Source organism: Hippoglossus hippoglossus, chromosome 14, assembly GCF_009819705.1.
Source record: "Hippoglossus hippoglossus isolate fHipHip1 chromosome 14, fHipHip1.pri, whole genome shotgun sequence".
Lineage (NCBI taxonomy): Eukaryota > Metazoa > Chordata > Actinopteri > Pleuronectiformes > Pleuronectidae > Hippoglossus > Hippoglossus hippoglossus.
Genome location: NC_047164.1, coordinates 8,497,411 through 8,509,693, shown reverse-complemented (window position 1 = coordinate 8,509,693; position 12,283 = coordinate 8,497,411). Strand labels below are relative to the sequence as shown.

At 42.0% G+C, this 12,283-nt stretch overlaps 1 protein-coding gene across 2 annotated transcripts in view; it reads left to right on the top strand.

The window, feature by feature from the left end:
* The window catches only part of LOC117774936 (glucocorticoid receptor), a 63,006-nt gene extending 50,995 nt beyond the window's left edge, over positions 1–12,011 (top strand). For both annotated transcript variants that reach the window (XM_034607666.1, XM_034607665.1), the window contains 6 exons: positions 680–796; positions 4,042–4,311; positions 5,793–5,937; positions 8,022–8,152; positions 10,980–11,137; positions 11,612–12,011. In XM_034607666.1, the coding sequence (XP_034463557.1) occupies positions 680–796; positions 4,042–4,311; positions 5,793–5,937; positions 8,022–8,152; positions 10,980–11,137; positions 11,612–11,764 (974 nt within the window). In that variant the 3' untranslated portion in view covers positions 11,765–12,011. The remainder of the gene's footprint in view (positions 1–679; positions 797–4,041; positions 4,312–5,792; positions 5,938–8,021; positions 8,153–10,979; positions 11,138–11,611) is intronic.
* The last annotated feature ends 272 nt before the right edge of the window (positions 12,012–12,283 follow it).

The window sequence follows — 12,283 nt, the reverse complement described above, 5'->3', positions numbered from 1 at the left end:
ATAATGAGCTGAGAGAGAGAGAGAGAGAGAGAGAGAGAGAGAGAGAGAGAGAGAGAGAGAGAGAGAGAGAGAGAGAGAGAGAGAGAGAGAGAGAGAGAGAGAGAGAGTATTGAGGGGGGGGGGACTAATTCACTGTTGGGGTTGATCTTTTTATCAGATTTGATTAAATTTGTTTCTGTGAATAGTGGTGCTTGTGCATCACTGACATACAAAACGTTTGATGACGTTAACACACACAGTAAATTCTTGCCTCTGGTCAAATATCTCCTGCTGCCTCTTATTAAAATTCACTTAATTTAATCACATTTTCATCCCTGGTTTATTTGCCCGCATCCTGATTCCGTAGGGTAGTGATTCTCCGTTTGTAAAATAATTATTATGAGAAAAGAAAGCATTGTGGAACATTTTTGATTCTAGGTCATGTGCCACAATGGGGGAGTTGGCCACGTTAACAATATCTGATTGTTGGGCTACAAGAGGTCATAGTTGTAGATCGTGCCATGTGTTTTAAGTAAAGCTGTCAACACCAGCGGGACACCACAGGTTTCTCAGACTAACTGTAGAATCAAAAGGTGGTTAGTGTGGTCAAAATATATACTGCTCAGACTAATCCCGCTTAAACCCACTTAGCCTGCTAATGTCTCCCTTCTTCCTCTTCCTCTTCCTCTCCCCTTCACAGGCCAACACAACTACCTCTGTGCAGGAAGGAACGACTGCATCATAGATAAGATCCGCAGGAAGAACTGTCCAGCCTGCCGCTTCAGGAAATGTCTTCAAGCCGGAATGAACTTGGAAGGTAAACAGGCCGGGCTACATTCAAAAGGCTGCGAGCGCTCACATGCCAGCTTTAGAGTCACAGAGAAATGGCAGTTCAAGTGGATTCAGTGTTTTCTTACATGGCGTATTTCTGGGTGAAATGGAACATGTGAGTGGGGTGTATTTGATACGAGGGGGGGATTTGATTGGACACCGAAAAGGTTTGCATGGCTTATCAGCTACAGGGTAAAATGAATCAAGTACAGCTCAGCCACATTCTATGTAAACCCTACAGTTTTACATGTTGGGCTGGATTAGCCAGTCACCACAAATTACTTTGGATGTAGACACTCCCAAGAAGTATGAGAAGTAGTTTATGAAAACACAAATTTTACGAGACAATCGACAATATACATATACATATATGCACATATATAACAGAACAGTTATGATAGGGATAACTGTTTATCAGTCGTTTAACTCTTTTATTGTCTTTTGTCAAGACCAAGAAGAAGAACTTAATCAAACTTTGCTAACCAGCTTTCCAATAAGACTTGAATTAACTGATTTTAAAATATTGAGACTGGGAAGATTCAATTACATCAGTAAATCCAACACAATCTGACTCTTACAACATAACCAGAACAAATAAAAACTTAACAATCAAAAGAAACATTCAATATCATACAGCCATTTAATATTTGAAAATTATACAAAACTATATTTAATTTACTTTAGAATTACTGAACACCTATTTTAATATCAGGCTAAACCAGGGGTCAATTAAGGCAACGACTTAACAAAATATATGCTCTGTTATTTATTTTTTTGCTAAAGTTTTTTTTTCCAAAACGCCAACGTTTGTGGGGTAAAACTGGAAAAGAAGGATTTTATTTTGTATTCATTGTTTTACCGGTGAGATTTAATGGAAACATGTTAGCAGGAAAGGAACAGAGAAAAGAGAAGAAAAAAAACACATGCATACAAACATTAAACCTAACCCGTAACCATCACTGTGAATGTTCTATACAAGCCTGGGTAATGACAGGGGAAGGCAGAGATGAGGAGAGCTGCTCGTTTTTACTGAAAGACCTTCTGCTTTCACCATTCCATGAGAAATACATCACCGAAACATTCTGTCTCTCACATCTTCTTTTCTCCCAGGTGAGAAGGTTCTCTTCTGTTTCCATACCCTTACGTCCCATATGATTATCTCGGATTTTTTACTTTTGGTTGAAATACAGTAAAAAAACAGATTACCTGCATGCCTTGAAGATCTGTTTTGAATTAGTGGTTTTGATGCTTTCAAGGTCGGCCGATTTTAAGAGCGATAAAGTCAGACCTTGAGATCTGTGAATGAATGGCCTCCGGGCGAGTATAGTGTCACGACTCTGCAATATGCCACAGCTCTGTGGGAAATGTGTCGAAGGGAAGCGTTGAATGTGAACACATCTCTATTACACAAAAATAGAGCTAAAATTTTGAAATAAACGATCTCTTTCATTGTGCCGTGGAAATCACTGATGATTGTCGAAACCTCCTGATTCTTTTACGGCTGCAGTGTGCATCATCTGCACGAGGGTCTATGGATGTGGTTCTGCACACGCTTGCTTATATAAAGGCCACAATGATCAATGCATAATGCATCCAGTGTCAAGACCAAGCCGTGGATCACCTGATGATCTTTCACCTGATGCTGCTTCAGAGGATGAATGTTAAGGGACACAATCCAGCAACGAGGGACCGTCAGGGTTGAGGTGGAGGAACACGGGAAGCAACAGGTCGGGTACAACATCTGCCTTAAGTGCCTGGAACCTGGTTCTTGTGTTGTTCCCAGCTGAGGCTCCCTCGGGGCAGTAAATCGTTGTCAATCGCTTGTACAAATTAGTGCTGAGTGAGATTGCATTCAAGCCGTGCTGTGTTTGTTTGTCAGGCGGAGGTGAAGGTAGTTTCACAGGGGGGGGGGGGGGGGGGAGAGAAAGACAGAGACAGGGATTTGATGGACGTCGGTGAATCAGCAGACAAACTCCCACCGGAAAGGCTCTTAGTTGCCATAGAAACACCAGGAGAGGAAATTAAAAAAGGTAGAGAGTAGGAAAAACACGCTCTTTCATGATAACCTCTCACCCCCTGACATGTTTTGCACATTTAGTGGGAGAAAATGTCAAAATGACTCTTAGATAACACATTGTGAGCAAAAACACAGCTATTTGCCACCGCTGTTGTTGCGCTCAAGAGAAACTACATGTACATGTGGGGAAAAATGGCTCCTCTGAGAAATGGAAAAGGTTTTGAGGACTTCGCAGGTTAACTACTGGACACAAACCAGCTCCTTGAATTCTTCTCACCTTTTCGTCGCTCGTCAGAAAAACATGGGTTCATTTTATTGTTGTTATTCTTTCAATGACTGCTGTACTTGTTTCAGTTTTACATCAGGGTTAAAGTATGAGGTGGGCTCAGGCCAAAGGGGGCAGAGTGTGTACAAATAGCTGGGGACTAAGACCAGGTGAGGATATGTCCTGATGCGCTTGGTGGTTGTGTTTAGACCAGGGAGGGATTTTGTTTTTCCTCCCTTTGATACAGTGACTCATTTCTTAATGCACCATAAGATACAAACCTTGTACATTTACTTCTAGTTAAGTCTCAGTGGAAATGGGCATGAGAATAATATGGTTGAAGATATATTGGGGTGTCGGCATTTGCAGGAGACTGATTCATGGGGGCGATGCCGATTCAAAACATTTTAGATACGGACACATCGGCTGATAAACCTCTTTAAAAGAAAATTGGTAATAATTAGATTCCTAAGATGAAACCCTTATGACAAAGAAATAAAGTTGAAGCTTGATATTAAATATAAAGAACTTGTATTAAGAAAATATTAATTTTTTAGACATGAAAGGTAAACATAAATGCACATCTTTGCTGCGTTGTTTATTCTGTAAAATAATAGTTTTTATGTCGTTAAAGCCTCATATCAACCGATCTTTATCGATAAATCAATTGAGCTCCAATTCTGAGGCATTGCCCTGGGCTGTGGGAAATAAGAAAATAAATGTTATATTAATAAACATATATTTGCCATAACCCTATTGAATTTAGTTTACAACTTTCAGGCAGCCACTAAGGTTGAAGATCCATTTAGCTGTTTCTGAGGTGTTGAAAACTGAGCCTGTGCCTCATTGAAGTAAAAAAAATAAATAAAAATTCACAATAAAAAGACTGTCCCTGCTCCACTTCTCCCCTTCCTCCCTTTCATTTCCTCTGCTCCACCTCTCCCTCCAGCGAGGAAAAACAAGAAGCTGATCAAGATGAAAGTGCACCGCCCCCCCGGAGCGGCGGAGCCCATCAGCAGCATGCCGGTCTCCGTCATCCCCAGGATGCCCCAGCTTGTGCCGACCATGCTGTCTGTGCTCAAAGCCATCGAGCCGGAGGTCATCTACTCGGGCTACGACAGCACTCTGCCCGACACCTCCACGCGGCTCATGACCACTCTCAACAGGCTGGGGGGGCAGCAGGTCATCTCTGCAGTCAAGTGGGCCAAGTCACTGCCAGGTAATAAAGATCTCCCACGTGTTGCCTGGGGTGTGTTTTTCGATGCATATCGCTGCTCAAGCCAAGTGTGTCCCTGCCATTATTAACAGCCTGAAATTGAGTCTAATGTGCAGCGAGGCGAGATAAACCAGTGGTGGGAGAAAAAAAAGACACACATGTTCAGCCATTTGTTATTTTTATCACATGCAGCTGGTCAAGGAAGTTACATCACTTAGAGATCAAACTGGGAACATTTCCTTTGGTTGTGCACGGCAACCCTTTGCAGACTAGACGCCCAGGCACGTAATGGCAATGCGTTCACTTTTGCCCTCTAGTTAGACGAGCATCTGTTTGTCAGCATTGTTATCGTTCCTCTGTAGAAGTGAAGAACAGGAGTAGCCGCGAGTTAAGTTTGCGAGAAAATGCAAAATATGTTACGTATCCCAACGAAGGTTTGGATCCCTTAGATAAGGCTCTTCGGAGTCGTGCTGATACTTGGAGCTGTAAATGAGGAGCGGCACACGGCTCGTCTGGTGGGATATTAATAGATCATCCTCATCAGTATATGATTAAACATTAGCTCCAAGGTGAAATAAGATATATTTACACATCGTCCCACATAATGTCAGTTCATGTCGTAAACATTAATAAAGATAACGGCTGGGTTTGAAGGCCTCTCGTTTCCATGACACAAAACTGGAAACACCAGGGTTTTGACACGTTTACCACCCATGCTGGTCTCTGCTCATGAGAAAGAAGGCACATGACCCTGTAATCGCTGCAAGTATTCGCTTGGAGATTTTTTTCCCTTCCCACTGTAATTGCTGCTGTTGGCCACAGCGAAGATTTAAGATCAGATTTCTCAGAGAAACTGTAACCCCTTTTCTTTTTTTTCCTGCGGTAGATTTCTTGTGTGACAGTATGTTGAGCGACAAATCTGGCTCCAGTCTTGTTGTGTGTGCGCATTGTCGGCAGCTGGCGGCCGGCCAAGGTGATAGTGAGGAAAAGCTCCGAGGGGGCGGGAGGCTCTTACATAACAGCGCTGGTTTCAAACAAACGCAATGTGAAAGGACTTTTTCATGTGCAGTTCCACTTTTGAAAGTTTCGACAGTGTGGAAACAACACGACTGTGGTTTGAATCCAATGTGAACATCGACTTAACTAGGTTGTCCTTTTTCTGTTTTGGGTAAGCCGGCTGTGTAATTGTGTTTTAATGATTACATTTCCTGTTCTTCTGTGTCACTGTATCTCCCCTGAAATCTAGATTTAAAGACATTGTGCTGTGTGTTTAAAAAAAAAATCATGAATAGATGCAACATACCACAGCATTTAGTTTAAGATATGATATCATCACATTAGAATTATTAATCTGTTGACCAACAACTAAACGCCCCAAATAAATGATCTCTTTTTATTTAGTGTGAATATGTGTTTGTGTCTTTTTCTCCCTGTCCACCGTGTCTATATTTTCTTTGTAATCGTTTTTCCTCTGACCTTCCCAGGCTTCCGCAACCTGCACCTGGACGACCAGATGACATTGCTGCAGTGCTCCTGGCTCTTTCTCATGTCCTTCAGCCTGGGCTGGAGATCGTATGAGCAGTGCAACGGCAACATGCTCTGCTTCGCCCCCGATCTCGTCATCAACCAGTGCGTACCACGGCCAGCTGTTGTGTGTTTGTGCAGTCCGCTCTTCAGCGCCACATTCTGTTGGCTGGCTTCATTTCGCATTCGCTCATTTTGGGGTGTCGGGCTCACTTCATCGCTTGGCTCACGCGCTCAAACACGTTTCTGTCAATGACTCAGATTGGATAGAGGAGAGGGCAAGTCATAGGTATGGGGAAATTCTACTGAAACTGAGATTAATTTATGAGCAATTTAGACTGAAACTGAGAGGAATTTATGGTAAAATTTAACTGATACTGAGAGGAATTTATGAGGAAATTTAACTGATACTGAGAGGAATTTATGAGGAAATTTAACTAAAACTGAGATAAATTTACGAGGAAATTAGACTAAGTCAAAGATAATTTTTTTATAGGGAAAATGAAACTGAAACAGAGATGAATTTCCTGGAAACCTTCATTCAAACTGTGTTGAGGCCAAACCTCCTCACTTGCTGCTTAACCCACAGACATAAGTGGAATTGATCTTTGTATCTACTTCTCACGTAGAAAGGTGTAAAGTGTTTTAAAGCTGTGTGGATGAATCAGCTCTTATTTGCTTATTGCATTAGCACATTCCTCATGCAGCGATGACCTCAGTACTTCAACAGTGAGAAAATGATTGTGTCGGTCACAGACTTCAGTCTCTGGAGGAAACCGGATCGAGGCTAATCCCCCGTTAGCTCGTCTGTTCCCAGAGAGCTGCTTGTAATTTGAAGGGTCAGAATTCAAACACTTATAAAGAGGTGAAACAACATTGGGCCATTTCATCATCTCAATCCTTGAAAACCCCCCCTCGCTTTTATACGCTTTTGCTAATTATATCTCCAAGACACCTTTATTATTTTTAACCATTACTGCTAACAGAGAAAAGTCCCTGGGGCTATAGCTAGCCTGTGTTCTGCTAGCTTCTGTTTTAGCATTTTTCTAAAAAGCTGAAACATTAGATGTTTTCTTTGTAGTTCAAGACAAATAAGTTTCTGGTAATCTGAGAATTCATCATTCAACAAATACAACAACTAGATAACTAGGCCTGTGTATCGTATTTAAAATCTTATATCGATGATTATATGACACCGGACAGTTTCCCAAAAATGATGCATATTGATGCATGATAGAAATATTTTAATTACCACTCAATGTGCAATATAGGAAATTAATAAGTAATAATAAAGTGTTTATATGCATCAGTGTTCCATTTTTTCATAAATACTTTAGCTATAAAAAATATAAATCCATGGAAGTAATCAAAATTATGAATTTAAAACAAGAACTGTCAATTATCAATGAGTTCAACATCATCTAGAGTTTATCAATGTAATCAGCAATAAGTTTCAATATATTTTACCACTGAAACACATCTTGGTTTCTTCAGTTTGCTGAACACGTGGTGAGGTTCTGTTCATGGCTCTTGATTTTATATAACCACTGACTCATGCAGCCATTTGGAAGTTGTCTCCAAAGTGCAGAACCTTTTTCTTTTTTTTTTTGTAAATGTGTGTAAATGTTTTTTACTTTACTCTAAATGACAACGACCCAACAAACCTGCTGAACTCTTTCTTGTTCCTGAAAACCTGCAAATAGCTCACTTCGCTCTTAAATACCTAGAAAGAGAGATCTGAGCTGTGACATGCAAACTCAAAGAGATCTGAAAATAGAAGTGAAAGGTGAAGAGGTCACGGCCGGTAGCACTGAAGTTGGTCAGAATGTATAGAAGGGACGATAAACCCAAGGCCACAAATCTGGAGAATGTGCATCTATATTGATTTTGAAGGTAGAAAGTAATATGGACTGTGTGCTGGTGGGAGCGAGGTGTGAAAATCCATCAGGACTGATTTCACAGTCCGGTTTCCTCTTACAGCGCTGAAGCACTTCCCTGCTGGGGCTGTTTATTGAGGATGAGAATAACAGGATGAGTGAAAGAGCCTAAATCTAATTTGTATGTCTCTCTTCTCCCCGTTTTCCTCCCTTTCCTCCTTGTTTGTCTCTACCTATTCTATGCCCCCCCTCCCCTCATCTCTTTGCCCACGTCTCTTCTCCTTCCATTCCCTTTTCCTGCCCTCCTTTCAGAGAGCGAATGAAGCTGCCCTTCATGACCGACCAGTGCGAGCAAATGCTGAAGATCTGCAACGAGTTTGTCAGACTGCAGGTGTCCTACGACGAGTACCTGTGCATGAAGGTCCTATTACTGCTCAGTACAGGTAACAGCACACACTCTGCTTTAGAGAAACACGCACTGAAATGGTTCTGATTTAAAATCCACTGTATCGAGCAGGTAATGTTGCTGAAACCCTCGGTGGCTCAGTTTGTCACAGGGTAGTAGTTTGTGTTGTGGATGGAGGGTAAACATTATCATGAATGCAACCAGAGTGCATCTGCACCTCCACATCTAATAATTGTGACTGCAGGCTGCATCTCTGGGTCTGTGGAGCAGCTTTAAAGTGAACGGACGCAAAGAGAAAGAGAAGCCTGTTTTTATCTGGTTTGAAAACCCTCTCACTACATGTGGCACAGAAGTTTATCCATTGCACCACTTTACTGCAAATGAAGGTTCATAATATCACTCATTCTGTTATTTAAAACGTGTTTCTGTAATTCAGGGACTCGAGTTGCATTAATTAGTCGACTGACAGGAAATTAATTGTTTCAGTACTTTCAACGTCTCAAATGTGAGGATTTGCTGTTTTCAGTCTGGTTTGTTGTCATCACTGTCTCCTTTGAGTTTCAGCAGGTGTCTTTGTCGACAGATCTTTTTTTTTTTCTGCCCAGTGACAGAAACAGTGGCGTTGCTTTGTTTTGTAACCGCTGGTTTGCTTCCAAAGTTAGCTTGAAAATTACAACTCACAGTTCAATAAATACAACTTATCTCGGAGGATAAAATGCAGCTTTGTAATCAACATGGTTGCAAATTGCTTGAATTAAAACGCTTTATGAAAAACTGTTTTTTAACTGCAAAACCTTTTCCCCAATTTTGATCATTTCAGGTTTGATGAGTGGAAATTGGACACAGAACAGATTTGTCATCGTCGTTCTAAATTTATCCTTCGCTTGAGTTGCTTTAAAATGTCTCTACTATTAAAAAGGCACATGAAAGCAGTGGGTGACCGTTCCAGCAATGCAATTATCACCATTAAAATCAGCAGAGTAACATTATACAGCATAAAGAAATTATTACTGTCTGACTTTGTCCCAATTATGTACATTTCCCTTTTGCGGAGAGGTGACTGTTCCACCACACTCTCAGAGAGGAGCAGGGGAAAGGATGCACTTAAGAGGCGATTTGCTCGTTACGAGGAGGAAATGACATTTCCATAGGGAGCACTGGTTGCATGTTCTTACCTGAGAGCTATTTCCATCTGTTCCCCTCAGGGATGGAAATACTATCAGGTTAGAACAACTTTGGTTTGAGCCGTTTGGAGTCAGTCCCATGTGCACGGGACTGAAAAGTAAAGGTCAATTTGTTATGACCCGCCGATTACGTTCAAAAGGCCGACCTCACTTTCTGCTCAACGAGATTTAAATTACTGTCAAACTTGCGTTAAATGAAAGTAACAGTGATGCATTTTTAAAAAAAAAATTACTTTTAGTGCAGAAAAGCTTCAAGAAAACCCGTTTTCTCTCCTGTAAAATGTGTCTCTCTGCCAAACCTGCAAATGCATAATGTAGAGGCCAGATTGCACTCGTCTGATTATGTAAATCAGACGGTATTTCATTCTGATCCCGGCCTCTTTGGCTTCGCATAATCTCTAGGTCAGTGACTGTGGCTCTGCCTGGGCTCACTGCCAGGCAGCGCGCTGACGAGGAATCCATAATGTGTTGACGTGGTTGTTATGACAACTGTACATTGATGTTTTTTCATCCCTTCTTGTTTTTTGTTTTTTTTGAGCTTCTTACTCGTGACCGGCTCAGTGAGAATCCTCAGCTCGTGGTCTTTGAATCACGCTGCACATGCAGAGTGAATGATGTTTGTTTTTTTTGAGGTGCGTGTCTGAACATTAGTGTCTCCTCTCAGACTCTCGTCCAGGCTGCACCGACGCTGCACGGTAGCATTTGATGTTACTTTTAGCTTTTGCATATTTTCCACAGCCTACAGCGTTCTGGTGAGGAGGTGCGTGTGTGTGTGTGTGTGCATCTGTGTGTGTTTACCCAGCCTCTCCTGAGGGTCGGAGTCGGGGTCCCACACAGTCAGTTTTAATGAAGTTTTAATGCCTCGTGCTGTTTGTTGCACAGTTGAACAGGATGAAGAACAGACTCGCACAGATAGAAACATTGTGGATGGATTTTCAGTTTCAGACGGATGTTTGAAATTGCATAAGCAGCTGTTCACATCACCAACTGTTGAGATGTATATATTTATGAATGGGTCTGTTTGTAAATTACACAGTTTTGAGTGTAAATATAAATAACGTGGGTATACTGATAATTATTTATTTCTATTAAAGATAACACAACCCCCTCCAGTACTAAATTTATAGACTCGCTTTCACACTTTCAGACCTTCAGACCCTCAGATAACATGTGTGAAAGGTGCCTCGGACCAAAGGATCAAAATGCAGTCCAGATAATAGAGGTGCTCTCGGTCTGGATCCAACAGGTTCAGTTCATGTGCAGTGTGAAATAGTTTAATAGTTCAGACCTCAAGCAGGAAGTTCCAATCAAATCAATCAGTGCAGAGTATAGGTTAAACGCAGATGAAGACAGGATGCACATGTCATACAAAAGTCTTTAGTGTGCTCCTTAACCAGATCAAATGTAAAGAGATGAACCTTGGTTCAGGCTTTCAGCTGTGAAAACTCACATTATAAAACATTTATATTTTCTCTAATCAAACTCTTATCAAAGTTGTTTTCTTTTTCGAACTATCGATTCCGTTCCTGACATCGTGAAACTCTCTTTGTGACGTCACAGGGACCTTGTTCTGATCTTGTTGATGGGACTGATGCTACAAATACAATTTGAGTTCAAAGAATCATTCATTGACAACGTTTTCTTTTGTTTATCTGTGTGTGTGTGTGTGTTTGTGTGTAGTACCAAAAGACGGCCTGAAGAGCCAGGCGGTGTTTGACGAGATCCGGATGACGTATATCAAGGAGCTCGGGAAAGCCATCGTCAAGAGAGAGGAGAACGCCAGTCAGAACTGGCAGCGCTTCTACCAGCTAACTAAGCTACTGGACTCCATGCAGGAGGTCAGAGACACACACACACACACACACACACACACACACACACACACACACACACACACACACACACACACACACACACACACGCTGATACAGTATGTACTTAATGAGTCATGTCGTTCCTCTTCTTTGTTTTATATGGAATTCACTACACATCACAGATTTGAAAGCAATCATGTCCATGAAGTTTACCAATGTGCTCACCGTGTATACCATGGATTTCTTTCTATCTCTTTTATAGAAGCCAGGATTTTTTTTTCATATCTTGTGAATCAAGTGCAAGTGTTCTACCTATTCAGCGCACAGTTTAAAAATATTAGTGCATCATGCTCCAGTCGATGTGCTTCAGCCGCTCGCTCCTCTGTAAAGATCTACAGTGTATAGACCTGCGGCTAATTTAAAGATTATCGTGCAAAAGTAAAATAAAAGCTTTACAACATGTCTCATCTAATCTGTGTGTGTCCCCTCGTCCTCCAGATGGTCGAGGGCCTCCTCCAGATCTGTTTCTACACCTTTGTGAATAAAACCCTCAGCGTGGAATTCCCGGAGATGCTGGCGGAGATCATCACCAACCAGATACCAAAATTCAAAGACGGGAGCGTCAAGCCTCTGCTGTTTCATCAGAAATGACTGCCTTAAAAAAACTGTGAAGCAATGACTCAAATCCTCCTCCAAGAGCACAATACCTGTAGCCCCACGGCTCCTAATCCGCTCCCAGATTTGGCCGGACTACAGTGCAGGAGGCCCGACTACCGACCTGTGGCCCTTCCTCTCGGCGAACCAGGAAGAAATTTCGGCCTCCAGAGGAAATGCTTCTGGCTCTGAATGTCTTGTGGGCAGGCTGCATTCTGGTGATCTACCCCCCCCTGCCCAGCCCTGCTCACCTTCTACTCCCACGTCTTTCCTGCCTCCATTGTTCTACTGCTTTTCTTAGTGACCTGCCAACTCTTTACAACCACCGTTTCCTCCTCCCTGGAGCAGCGACCTGCTGTTCCTCTGCTCACCTGCCCGGCTTCGTCCCAGATCCACTGTGCGGAGAATGTAGTGAGCCACTCGCTTGTTGTGGTTTTTCAGAGAGCTTCTGGCGACGAAAGGGGGACAAACAAAACAAAACAAAAAACGCACGCACGCAGACAAAATTAGAAACAT